The 13,949-nt window shown below is 40.7% G+C and overlaps 1 protein-coding gene across 1 annotated transcript in view; it reads left to right on the plus strand.

The window, feature by feature from the left end:
- FASN (fatty acid synthase) overlaps positions 1 to 13,465 on the plus strand; it is a 217,557-nt gene extending 204,092 nt beyond the window's left edge. Inside the window, exons 37-43 of the mRNA XM_033960321.1 lie at positions 6,159 to 6,404; positions 7,192 to 7,380; positions 8,138 to 8,365; positions 8,501 to 8,721; positions 10,364 to 10,462; positions 10,548 to 10,799; positions 11,212 to 13,465. Coding sequence (XP_033816212.1) covers positions 6,159 to 6,404; positions 7,192 to 7,380; positions 8,138 to 8,365; positions 8,501 to 8,721; positions 10,364 to 10,462; positions 10,548 to 10,799; positions 11,212 to 11,352 — 1,376 coding nt within the window. The 3' untranslated portion in view covers positions 11,353 to 13,465. The remainder of the gene's footprint in view (positions 1 to 6,158; positions 6,405 to 7,191; positions 7,381 to 8,137; positions 8,366 to 8,500; positions 8,722 to 10,363; positions 10,463 to 10,547; positions 10,800 to 11,211) is intronic.
- The last annotated feature ends 484 nt before the right edge of the window (positions 13,466 to 13,949 follow it).

Raw genomic sequence — 13,949 nt, forward strand, 5'->3', positions numbered from 1 at the left:
AGATGGAATAAAATACTTAGGAATTTGGATAAAAAATACACTGGAAGACACAATGAAAGTAAATGAAAAAGCTTTATTAAAGAAGGTAACAGAAATGTGTGAGCAATGGAATCCGTTACATTTATCTTGGTGGTGGAGAATCCAAACAATTAAAATGATGATACTGCCTGTGGTTTGTTACCAAATGGGAATGGTACCAGTTTTTTTTCAGGGGTCCTTTTATAAAAAGTTAAATAGTATTCTTACAAAATTTGTTTGACTTGGTAAAATTGCTAGAATTGCTTTAGTGTCTTTGCAAAAGTCAATTAAGGAAGGAGGGGTAAATTTTCCCAATTTTTATAGGTATCATCAAGCCTATATTATGCGCCAAGGTATGTATTGGGTCCTCTCAGAGCCCATTGATAATATTCCAGACTGGTTGTGGTTGGAATGGCAACTTATTTTTTCTCTGCGACTAAACCATGTTCTTAGTATCAAAATGCCTAGGATATATAAAGAAAACAGAGTGTTAGTTGATACATGGGAAACTATGAGATTTGTGAATAATTTAACACCTGTTCCTATACATAAATCAACAAATCAAACTATATGGCTTAACTCCAAGATTCAAATAGGCGGATTCAAGGTCATCTGGAATTACTGGATAATGGCAGGTATTAGAACTCTGGATGATGTCATATCAAATGGTAAACTGCTTGATTTTTTACAGTTGCAGCACAAATTTGGTCTTAATAAATCACGAAGTTATAGATAGTTGCAACTGAAGCAGGCCATTCAGGCAGGGTTCCCTGAATGGAAAAATCTTAATAACCAATATAGTCTAGAATTCTTGTGCTTTCAGGTGGGACACCAGGCCGCACAGTGGTATAAATTGATATCTGGATTTATGAATAAAAAAAAACAAAAACTGGTCTTAGAGACATTTGGAGCATTGAGATTAAGCATCAAATTACTGCATCTCAATGGCCACAAATTTGGTCTTGGAGGATGAGTTGTACAATGTTGGCATCTATGAGACAAACTTGGTTTTTTTCTGTTGCACCGAGCTTTCTGGACCCCTGTTCGTTTACAAAAATTAGATAGCTCTAAGTCTAATAGGTGTTGGCATTGTCATCTCGAAGCGGGGACTTTAGATCATTTATAGTTCTATTGTCCATCCATTTTGGCTTTTTGGAAATCGATTTGGGGCCAAATAAATTGTTTGTTGGAAAATCCTGTGGCTCTATCCTATGATACTATTTTATTTGGAATATCAATGAGGAAGAAAAGTCAAATTTCTGCAAAGAATAACAAGCTATTACTTATTATGGCAGGAGTCGCCGTTCAGTAGATTACATTTAATTGGAAAAATTGGAATTCATTAAATTATAGTTTTTGGTGGAATTCATTATGTCATATGTACAAGATGGAAAGAATGTTAGCCTTGCAGAAAGAAAATTTTAATAACTTTCAGGAGGTTTGGAGGCCATTAATAGAATATTGTAATGAGTAATTATTGGAATATCATTTTTCCCTAATAGGTATAATTGCAAAGTATGGGGGGGGATTTCTGATTTAATATTAAATGATTACATTAATAGGACAGATTATATAATATATTATATGATATATGCAACTACATATGAATTAGTAGGGTTGGGAGGGAGGGTTTAAATACTATAATTTAAGTTAAATTGATAGAGAATCAAGTAATATTGTATAAGTTCAAATGTTATTTTATGATACACTTGTTAGATGTAAAATGAATAAAGAATTATAAAAATACTAATTGCAATAAAAACATGTCTATGCACAATATGACAGATAAATCATAACATTTATATCCACATGACCCAAAAACAACTAATACTTCTGTTTATATTAATTTCCTTCTCAATAAGTCCAATTCAAATCTTTGTAAAATCTTTTAAAATCATAAGGGAAAGAATTCTTATCTCAAGCAGCTACTTTTATATTTTCCAAGTTTAGAAAATAAATGTTCCTTTTCTGTTTCTATCAGCTTGAATATATGTTTTCTTAAGAGACTTTTCCAATAATTCACAGGCTGATAACATTTGAATTTCTTTTGATGGAATTTTTGATTAAATCAAATTTTCAATGATCTTGAACTTCCTTTTATGTAATGACCATTCCAGAATGAAAAACCTTGTATCTTTACATTTTACCATCTTAAATGTCTTGATACAATTGCTTAAATGAAATATTTGTTAAAGTCAATAGTATTTATATTTCTCCAGCGTTCAGATTGTTAAATATTTCCTTTTTTCCTCTTGTTAGATTATCAAAATCCATCCTTTCCATCAGTTAACGTGTCTTGAAACTAAGAGATGTTAGTATGTCAAGGTTATTAAAATTCATATCAATTTAAGTAGACATTGGCTCAGTATTTGACAAGAAATCTTTTAACTTTTCCAGATCTTCAAAATATAAAGTTTTATTGCCACTTGTCACTCTCATTTTTGCTGGATAGTATAAGCCAGTGTTTTTCAACCGCTGTTCTGAGATGTTGCCTGGTGTGCCGCAGGGCTGCCATCAGGGCAGTACTACCAGTCCTGCATTCAGGGGCCCGGAGCTGACAGGGGGCCCGAGGCAGGGGCGCCAGTAGCTCGCCAAGGCAAAGTGAGTCGATCACCCAGGACTCACTTTGTCTTGGCGATCTAATCTATCGAGCCGATAAGTCTTCTTCTCCCCGACGTCAATTCTGCAGTCGGAGAGGAAGTTCGGGCCAGCCAATCGCTGCCTGGCTGGGCGGAACTTCCTCTCCGATTGCAGAATTGACGTCAGGGAGAGCATGCGTCGGCGTCGGCTTTGGGGCCTGTTATCCATTGGTGGGTCCTGTTCCCCGATGGCAGCGGCAGTGGCAGTGGCTTGGGGAACGGCAGGGAGAAAGAAAGAAAGGGGGCAGGCAGGGAAACAGAAGGAAAGAAGAGAAACAGAAAAAAAGAAAGAAAGGTCAGGGAGAGAGGAAGAAAAAGTTGGGGGAGGGAATGAGGTGTGGAGGAGAGAAAGCATACAGGCTGATAGAAGGGAAGAAAGATTGGATGCACAGTCAGAAGAAGAAAGTGCAACCAGAAATCACCAGACAAGGTAGGAAAAATGATTTTATTTTAAATTTAGCAAAGTGGAGGCAGTATTACCACAGTTTTCAAAGGAATTTGCCCAAATAACTTAATAGTTAACTGGGTAAATTCCCAGAGATGAAAACTTCCCTTCATTTACTATGCACAGTTCTGAATTTATATCTGCTGTCTATATTTTACAATATGGTCACCTTTTACTAAACCGCAATAGTGGTTTTTAGCGCAGGGAGCCTATGAGCGTCAAGAGCAGCGCTGAGCATTCAGCGCAGCTCCCTGCGCTAAAAACTGCTATTGTGGTTTAATAAAAAGGATGGAGGGTATATTTGTCTATTTTTGTATGCTATAAAAACCAAATACAGAGAGAGACTGAGAGCTGTTGACGAAGAGCTACGTGTGTGTCTTTCTTCGATTCCAGCCAGAATATCAGCTTTGTGTTCAGCCAAACAGGCCCAGGTTTCGCACTGAATAAAGTATTTTATAATTTTTCACTATTCTGTTTACTTAATATTTCATAATAAAGTAATTATAAAATACTTTCTTTGTGTTTATTTGATTCCTATTCAAGAGAATTACTTTATATATAGTCAATATAGGCACAGAGTTAAATTTTTTAACATTTTCTAATGGTGGTGTGCCTCGTGATTTTTTTCATGAAACAAGTGTGCCTTTGCCCAAAAAAGGTTGAAAAACACTGGTATAAGCCATAAGTGAGCCCTTTTTCTTTCATTTGTGGTCTTAACATAAGGAACTCCTTTTGCGTGTTCGCCATATTCTTTGCGAAATCTGGTACGAATAACAACTTAGAGCCCTTATAATTTAAGTTAAAATCAGCTTTGGCCAATTTTAATATCTCTAAGGCCTGCTGGAAACGTAGAAGCCTAAAAATTAGAGGCTTTGGTCTCACTTGGCTTTCTGACCGTTTTGTTGGAATCCTGTGTGCTCATTCTATTTCTAGAGGATTTTAAAAATTTAACTGTAATAATTTCAGCAGCAGATTTTCTAAAAATTGGATGGTATCTCCCCCTTCCAATCCTTCAGCTAATCCAATAATTCGTACGTTCTTTCTCCTTCCCCTGTTCTCATAGTCTTCAAGTTGTTTCTTCATTTCTTTAATTGACTGTCGTTTTTACATTACTTCGTATTGAGTTCCATCTGCTCCACTCTATTTTCCAACTGTGACATTCTTTGATTAGTGATTTCCATGTGCTTGTTTATATTAATCACTTCTTCTTTTACCTCAGTAATTTTATTTGCGTTGTCTTTAAGCATTTGTTTAATGCTCAGTAATTCCGCCATTACATCGCTCTTGTCTGACATGTCCGTAGCTTCCGCAAGGAGAGGCACTTTTGACGGCGTCACCTGATCATGCTTTACACACTTCACTATCCCTCGTGCTGCGAAAGCCGTTTCTAACTTCGCTTGCTGCGTAGTAGCCATGTTAAACAACTTTTTAATCCAACTACAGGAAAGAAAAAGCAGCGAAATACTTTTCAAATTTCCTGCCTGTTGCCCGGGTTAGAGGAGCACTGCGGTTACACCTCCATCTTGTGCGCCACCAAGCCACGCCCCTCCTCTGTGAAACTTTTTAATAGCATCTATTAGTGCATTATAGGAGTGGCCACTGAAATGTTCTCAGCCCAACCAGAGAATGATGTGGAGCCAAGAAACATACAAGTTATTACATTAGTGACTTCTAGTCCGCCTATACCTTGCAGTTCAAGGCGGATTACAAAAGAGCTAACTGGACATTTCCAACGAAGTTACAATATTTGGTTGATATTTACTGTACACTTGATGTAAGTTTAAAAATGAATAAAGAAAAAAAAATATATATATATATATATATATATATTTTTTTTTTTTTTTTGTTTTGTTACAAAAGAGGTGAGAAAGCTAGATAAATTCCGGAAGAACTTGCAATTGGATAGTAAGATGACTATACATTTCTAGGTAATATAACTTGAAATTGGATAGTAAGATGACTGTAATTTCTAGGTAATATAACAAATAGGTTACAGTTAGGTTACAAATAAGAATACATTACAGTTCAGGGATCTGTATTCTTGGTTGGTGTTTTGAGGAGAAAGAGATTACCTAATTGGAGGCTTTGGGAGGAGAAATTACCTGGGAGGAGGGGGAAGGGGGGATTAAGGTATCTGGATAAATTTTTTGAAAAGCAGGGTTTTGACTTCTTTTCGAAATGTTTTGAGGTCGCCCGTTGCCATCAGCAGGTTGGAGATGGAGTGGTTAAGTTTTGCTGCTTGCATCGCAAGAAGGTTGTCAAACATCTTCTTGTGCAGAGTGCCCTTGAGAGGAGGGAAGGCAAAAGGGGTCAGGGTTCTTCTTTGACACTTTTTGTTTCATTCATTTCATGGCTCCACATCATTCTCTTCTTGGTTGGGCTGAGAACTGTCAAGTGGCCCCTTGTATTGTGATGTCATAATGCCTCATTCCACCAATGCCTAAGAGTCAACCTCATCGGCAGGAATGATCCTAGCCAATGACCCAGGGTAGATGTAAACAAGGCTTTATTGCAGTGATGAAAGACACAAGATTAGAGTCATACATCTGAAGATAGTGTAGGAAATGATTATTATGAATATTTAGTCAAAGAATGAAAAACATCTGAGTAATTTTGCAAGAAATGATATAATCACGCAGAACCCTTTGTCAATCACAAGCTCAACCACAAATTCCCCAATCCCGGCGCAAAAGCTGGATTATTCGTAAGGGCTGAGCCTCGATATCCTATGACATGCAATTTCCGGTGACTGGCACTGAATGTCCAGTTTATGTTTGGTTGCCTAAGTTGATATTCGGTGTTGGCCGGCTATACCGAGAGCAGCCAAAGAGAAACTTGCTATTTATGCACTAAATGGCCAGCAGCTAGCACTTTACATTTCACAGACAGCTGATAAGCACTAATATTCCATGGCCATCTTGTGCCAAATATGAGGACTTAGCCACCAGCCAGGAGCTGTTCCCGGCCGCTTAAACTGCACTGGCTGGACTGTGCTTTATTTCATCGGCCCACATGACCTTGTTCTGATATCTGTGCTCTCTCTCTCCCTTCTCCAGGACTGGCAGTTCAGTGGGGCGCAATTGGTGACGTGGGTATTGTTATGGAAACAATGGGCAGCAACGACACTGTGATAGGCGGGACCCTACCCCAGCGAATTGGCTCCTGTCTGGAAGTTTTGGACCGTTTCATGAACCAGTCTTACCCAGTTATGTCCAGTTTAGTCCTTGCTGAGAAAACTATCTCTGCGGAAAATGAAGGAAGAGGCCAACGAGACCTGGTGGAAGCTGTTGCTCATATTTTAGGTACATTTGACTTTGAAACTTCATACCTAAATAAGCAGGATTTAGTATGAACATAGTACACAAAACTAGTATTACATGTGTATATACGTAGGATGATTGATTATGGTATAAATGTGTCTGTATTGAAAACCATCTCAGAAAACACTAACTCTACATTGTAACGTCTTTACAGAAGCTCATGTAAACCACTTTGAGTTGACTCCCCAGTCATTAGTAGCAATATAAAAGCTTTCAATAAGCAATCATTCAGAATTCTTTCAGGCATTTTAGGATATGCAGTCTAGGAAGTAAATAGAACCCGTAGGGCTTCTCGAATGCTCGCTTGGCTCTGGGGTGGCACTGCTTTTGCGGTTTTGCTTTAGGTTCTCATTATTGGCACTTCTTTCTTCCTTTTTTTTATCTAGCAGTTTCTATTAGGACACATTGTCCTAACCCCTGCCTAGCCTAGCCCTGCCAATTGGCCAAGAGCCAGAGGCTATCTCTCACAAAAGCCAACACCGATTATCTTAATGTACAACTAGTAGGCCATGGCAGTGAATGTTGCCCTCCGTAATCCAGGAAATGGAAGACTTGTAATGTATTCAGGTCCTCCTAATAGCAGCCTAGAGCAGTCACCGAGCCCAGACCTTGGCATAAACTGTAAAGTGTTGTTTTTGATATTTGCCATCTCTGTATAGATTCTTCTACCCAGGCAGAGAGGATTGTTTTAGGTGTCTTTTTCTTCTCCTGAATATTGTGATTAAAGTGTCTGATCCTGAAATGATCCAGCTTATTTCCTTATTGCTAGGTGTTCGTGATGTGAGCTGCCTGAACCCTAGTACCACACTGGCTGACCTTGGCTTGGATTCTCTAATGGGAGTAGAAGTACGTCAGACCTTGGAAAGAGACTATGATGTTGTTATGACAATGCGAGAAGTTCGACAGCTGACAGTAAATAAACTGCGTGAACTTTCTGCTAAGTCTACCACAGCAGAGAGTAAGTCAGAAGTTTAGAACGTTTTCAATGATATATCAGCAAATTGGTAGATGATGCTTTGAGCAGCAGCTATTTACATAATGGCTACTATCCTTTCTTCAAGCCACATATTCCATGCTAGATTTGGGTCATTCCAAAGAATGGAGACAAAGATACAAGGGGATGCTGAAAAGTTCTCAGCCCAACCAACTTCCTACATTCACCTTATTTTCTTAAGTGCCAATTAGCAAAAATGAAATTCTATGTTTTGACATTGTTTCAGATCATTGATTGAACCATATCCACGTCATTCTCTTCTTGGTTGGGCTGAGAACTTTTCAGCCTGGTTTGCATTCTTTGAACACACTCCTCCTTCCCAAAGCTAAATGTATTCTGAGCTGCAAAGCCAAAACCTATTTCAAATATAGCAATTTTGGCTTTTTAGCCTTCTGAGGACAGCTATAGGACTTTTTTTTCCCCCAAAGAATTCAAATACAATATGTCCCAGCCCAGAGTTTACAATACACATGGATATGAGATATCCGAGGCAAAGAGAGTTAAAAGTCCTGTTTAAAGTTACAAGAAGTGGTGATGGGAATGGTGAGATTCAAATCTTGATTTCACTAGTCCTGAGCCCATTGCTTTAAACACTAGCCCACTTAGGAGTTTTATCTGACAGGAAATGGGAAGAGGCAAAATGAGATTCTGCAGGGTTGAGTTCTCTCTATGCTATCAGTATAAGTTCTGGCTGTCACTTGCATCTTTATTTCCCTTTAAGAGCTCAAAGTGTCTCCAATGAAGAAAGGGGAGCAGGCAGAGCTTTCACAGCTGGACCTGAGCAATCTATTGGTGAATTCTAAGGCACCCACAATTATTCCGTTAAATGAGGTGCAAAGTGACGAGCACCCACTCTTTCTTGTACATCCCATTGAGGGGTCAGTTGCTGCTTTCAAGACTCTGGCATCCAGACTCAGTATACCTTGCTATGGTCTCCAGTGCACCAGAGGTAACACTTGTATTTAAATATATTTACAGCTCTGTGTCACTACAGAGCTTCTTTCAGCATGTGGCAGTAGTTTGCTGTCAGTGTTTTTATTTGTTTTCAGGACTGAGATGTTTGAAATGTAATATTCTTTTTCAGCTGCTCCTTTGGATAGCATTCAGAGCCTGGCTGCCTATTATAATAAATGCATAAAGCAGGTTCAGCCCCAGGGACCATACTGGATTGCTGGCTACTCTTTTGGCGCTTGTGTGGCCTTTGAAATGTGCTTCCAGCTGCAGAATCAAAAGAAGGCATCTCAGTCACCTGACAGTCTCTTCCTCTTCGATGGTTCTCATTCCTATGTGGCAGCATATACCCAGGTAAGGGCTGGCATTGAAAATTAATGTCTGCCAATAAGAATTCACATTTAGAGGCCAACTGAAACCAATTCAACAGCTGAAATTTGCCGTTCAGTTTCGGCCAAAAACAAAACCATCTCACCATCACCTGAAGGCTCTCCCTGAGCCTCCTTTAAAAAGCCCTGGTGGTTTAGTGGTGTCCCACCGCCTACCTTTTCAATCTCCTGGTGGTCTAGTGGCCTCTTCCAAGCAAGAGCAATCCCCAGTTGGTCTTGCTCCTGCCAGTTCCTCAGCCACAATGGCTGCTGTGACTTCCTGCAGCAGAGATCAAGTGGAATTTGAACCTGGATCTCTTGGCTTACAGTGTACGGCACTAACTCCTAGGCTAGGGTTACCATATGGCTCCAGAAAGCAATGGAAGTAAAACCCAGATGTCTCAATCCATCCTCCTTTTTCTAGGCCATGGGTAGGCAGGTCAGGTTTTCAGGACATCCACAATGAATATGTATGAGATGGATTTACATGCATTGCCTCCTTGAGATGCAAATCTATCTCATGCATATTTATTGTGGATATCATGCAAACCTGACCTGCCTGTGGCTCTCGAGGACTGGAATTGCCTACTCCTGTCTAGGCTGACCCTCTGCTCTGCATGCATTTGGATACCGCCATACAGACATCCATGTCCCTAGTTTATAAAATTGCTCTTCATGCTGGGTGTCTCCAGCAAATGGACATCCATCTCACATATTTGAACAGGAAATCTCAACATATTTCAAAAATGCCCCTCCACTTGTACCTAGCGCACACTGTAAGAAAAGAGCGCACTATTAACGACATCCATTTTGGAACAAAAAATGTCAAACATAGAAAATGACCCATCCCCATTAAGGGCTTCCATTCTGTCTACAAACCACTCACATATTCTCACACCATCTGTCGATCCCAAACACCATACAAATTGCCCCTCCTTGGACACAAACGAAGGGGTTTGTTCAATATTTGGGTGGCTGAGCACCCACATCTATTAGCCTTGACTGCTCCTTCCGTCCATCTATGGCTAGCTTTCTGCACACACGTTTATTCAAAGCAGACTCTGAGGAGCTACAGGAAGGTTACAAAACATGGAACTGGATGTCTAAATGCCAGATGGAAAATATGGTACATCAAGTCTGAAAATCAATCAATCCATCCCCCCCTCCCATTCTACATGCATCTTTATGGACTCTCTTTTTTAAGCAGTCCTGCACTTAGTCTCTCCATCCATCTCTAAGGAGTGGCCGTGTGGGGGCAGCAACATTTGATCCCAGTATTAGCAATGCCTTCCTGTATACAGCAGACAAAAACATTGTATTTTTGTGAGTGACTGTATAAAATGTATGAGAGATTGCTCATGCTCTCCGCTTAGAGCAGGGGTGTCAAAGTCTCTCCTTGAGGGCCGCAATCCAGTCAGGATTTCCCCAATGAATATGCATGACATCTATTTGCATGCACTGCTTTCATTGTATGCTAATACATCTCATGCATATTCATTGGGGAAATCCTGAAAACCCGACTGGATCGCAGCCCTCGAGGAGGAACTTTGACACCCCTGGCTTAGAGGGAACATAGCTCAGCCATCAGTTAACAACCCAGGTTCCAAATGTCTGTTGTTCTTCTGCAGAGCTATAGAGCTAAGCTGACACCAGGGAGTGATGCTGAAGCAGAAACGGAGGCTCTCTGCGCATTTGCCCAGCAGTTCACAAGCACAGAATATAATAAGGTAGAGTATATCTTTCATGGTCTGTGATATTGTGCACACTGTCTCTGCCTCGAAGGTACACCAACTTTCCTCTTCTTTTCGGCAGTTATTAGAGATTTTACTTCCACTAGAAAACTTGGATGCGCGAGTTAATAGCACGGTGGATCTTATCCTAGAGAGCCAGCAGCACATCAGTCGGGAGGATTTACATTTTGCTGCTGCTGCCTTCTACTCCAAACTGAAAGCTGCAGACCAGTACGTCCCAGAAGCCAAGTATCATGGAAATGTGACTCTTCTGAGGGCAAAGACCCACAATGAACATGGAGAAGAATTGGGCAAAGATTACCGACTGTCAGAGGTTAGTGAGACTTGCCGCTCTAAGCATTAGGTTCCACCTTTTTGATATAGCTTTCAATCCTTAACCCTACTCAACTGTATCCCGTTCCCCTTAACTGTATCCATGACATCTTGTTTGTATGTCTTGCCTGTTTCGATTGTAAGCTCTTTGGAGCAGGGGCTGTTTTCTTACTCTTTGTGTCTCTGTACAGCGCTGCATGTGTCTGGTAGCACTAAAGAAATAATTCCTAGTAGTAGTAGGTTCCAGGAATGCTAGAAAGAGACTGCAGTGCATTTACAGAATATGGTTCTCTCTTGGAAGAATGATAGCCCATCCATCTAGAATGAGTCTTCCTTTTTAGGGCCAGAGATAAGGGTTATCAATTGCTGAAAGTGTTTCTAGAGCTGATTGCTGTTCTCTCTGACTTGTACAGGTCTGTGATGGAAAGGTGTTTGTTCATATCATTGAGGGGGATCATCGTAGCTTCCTGGAAGGGGCTGGAGTGGAATCCATCATCGGGATCATACACAGTTCGAGAGGGCTGAATCATGGTGGAGCACTTCTTTCCTCTTGAATTCAGAGACTTTCAATGATGTCCCTTCTTTGGATGGAGCTTCATTGACCCATCATGTCCTATTTATTTTCTGTCTGTGATCCACCTCTTCATCTTTTCCACCTACCTTACCGTGACCTTTCTTTCAATGCTGCACAGATCCCAGAGACTGAATTTTTGATATAATGTACACTGAAGAATTTAAGCAGACACTTGTTGTCATATACGCTTTCTGTTTTAAAGTGCTCCAAAGCGATGTCCCCAGCACTAAGTGAGCAAGACTCAGAGCAGAGATGGCGGAGCTGACTCTGAGGCTCTGGCAAGCCTGTGACAAGTTTGGCAAAGTCATATAATGATGCTCATCTCTTCCTCATAGTTCCAGGGATGCTTTTGTAATTACAATTTTTGTTTAATTTTAAATATTATAAGTATTTATTTTAAACTAGAAGCACTTAATTTTTTAAAGATCTAATTAATAAACTTACCAAGTGTCAGGCAATATAATGCCAAACCTAATACTACTTTCATTGATTCACAGCTTATTCCATAAATATTATGAAAGATACAAGGTTAGAATTTGTGAACTGACCTGGCCTGGAATCTTCAATACCAAAAGAGGCACCTACACCTGCTCCTTAAGTCCCTCACCACAGGACAGGGCTGAGAGATAAAACCAAAACTTTCCAAGTACTGGTTCAAACTCCAAAATACATTAAGAAAGTGACTGTATAGCAAGCAATAAACATTCCAGGGTTCAAACCACTGACAGCTGTGGCCTGAATTAGGCCCAGATGTTCAATACTTGACTGTCAGGGCATCAAGTTGAAAACCCACCCAGAGATTATGCAGGAACCAGTTGATACTCAGTCCTGGTGCAGCCAAAGACAGGACTGGTTTGGTCGGCTCCGTTATCTGAGTCTGCCTGACACTAGCCAGACATTGCTGAGGCAGTCAGGAGATATTCAACAGCAATGCCCAGTTCAGTGCTGCTGAAAATGGCCTCCCAGCCCGTTGATTGAGCTCCTCCTGCTAGAGAATGACACGGGGACACATTTATCTATCTCCATTCCCGCCCTTGCCCCATCCTCAGGTTTGTGCAGATGAGGGCAGAGCAAATCTGTCCCTGTGTTATTCTCTACCTCCTGCCTGCTTAAACCCTTTTGAATGGCCACCTCATTCTATTTTTCTTGAGAATTTTCCTTTGAGGACTTGGAAAGACATATCTGAGAATAGCAGACACTGCGGCCTCTACACCTGTCTGTAGATCAGGAGATGAGCAGACAGGATGGGCCCTAAGCCTTTCCAAAGGGTTTGGGTGTGTCTCCATAATTTTCTTTGTTGACAGCAGAAGGGGATTATTTTTAGTGAAGAATTTAAATAATAGTTCTTTATAAAGTCAGAAATCCAAATCTGATGCTCCCATATATACGCCACACGATTTATGACCGTTTTTAAGGACAAAAGTCAGGGAGGGTGATCTATATTCGAGTCTGCTAGCATTTCCTTTCTCATCCCTATCCACCTACACTAGTTCCAGCATCTCCTCTTCCTCTCTCTCCCTCTGGGGTCCAGAATCTCTGTGAATGCTTTCCGTTATACCTCTTACAACAATTCAGATCTGCTTCTGAATTGGCGTGGGGCTTTCCTGTATAGGCCTGTGTTCAAGAGTGCTTCATCACATCCTCTGCCCCACAGAAAATGCATTGCTGTGCATTTCCTGTTGGACAGAAGTCGAGACAGGGTAGTACAGGAAGGCCTTGTGTTGGAGTGAAAACCACATTTGACCACCAGGAGCACGTACAGAGGAAAGCAGAACCATGGGGACAGGGGTGTGGGGGAGGGAGAATCTGCTGGCAGCTGCTGCTCATGAGACTGGGCAAGACCACAGATGTGATGCTTGATCCTGGGAGGACAGGGAAGGAAGATGCTGGCCATATAACCTATATACGAATCAATAAATGGGAGTGAAGGTTAGCGGTGTGACTTATACATGAATATCTACAGTAAAATGTGTCCAAAATTTATTTGGTTTTGCATTTCTCTTAGTCTTTGTTGCAAGGCTGCTCTTCAGGTGTCTTGTATCATGTTTTACTTCCTGCTATTAAAGGATAACTCATTTCCAGAGTTACATTTACTTCTGTTCTGTCCTTTTCAAGGTTTATTATAAGTCTAAGTCAAGGGCTGAGCCTGTGATATTGCAGTGTGAGGAACCTCAGGAGTCAAATCTGAAATACTTGGAGACAGTGCACTCGGGCTGGGGAGGGGAAGGGGGAGAAAGACAGAGACGATGAATGCCACCAGCAAAGAATCTGCCATCAAAGGATACAAAAAGGAGCAGACTGCTGGGCTAAAAAAGGGAGATGTCCTTGAAGATGAATACCACTAAAGGGGGATCCTCTCTATACCATTTATCATGTGCCATAAATAAGCTACTGTCCACTATCACCTGTCCTTCTATCATTGTATAGGTTCCTCCAAAAGGTCATTTTTACTATCATTTCTATAGCACTAAAAGACGTACGCAGCACTGTACATAACATAACTCTTAATTTATATACCACCTGTGCCTTTCAGTTCATTTAACATTCAATAGTCCCTTCTCAGAAGAGCTTACAATC

Source organism: Geotrypetes seraphini, chromosome 10 (genome assembly GCF_902459505.1).
Source record: "Geotrypetes seraphini chromosome 10, aGeoSer1.1, whole genome shotgun sequence".
Classification (NCBI taxonomy): Eukaryota; Metazoa; Chordata; class Amphibia; order Gymnophiona; family Dermophiidae; genus Geotrypetes; species Geotrypetes seraphini.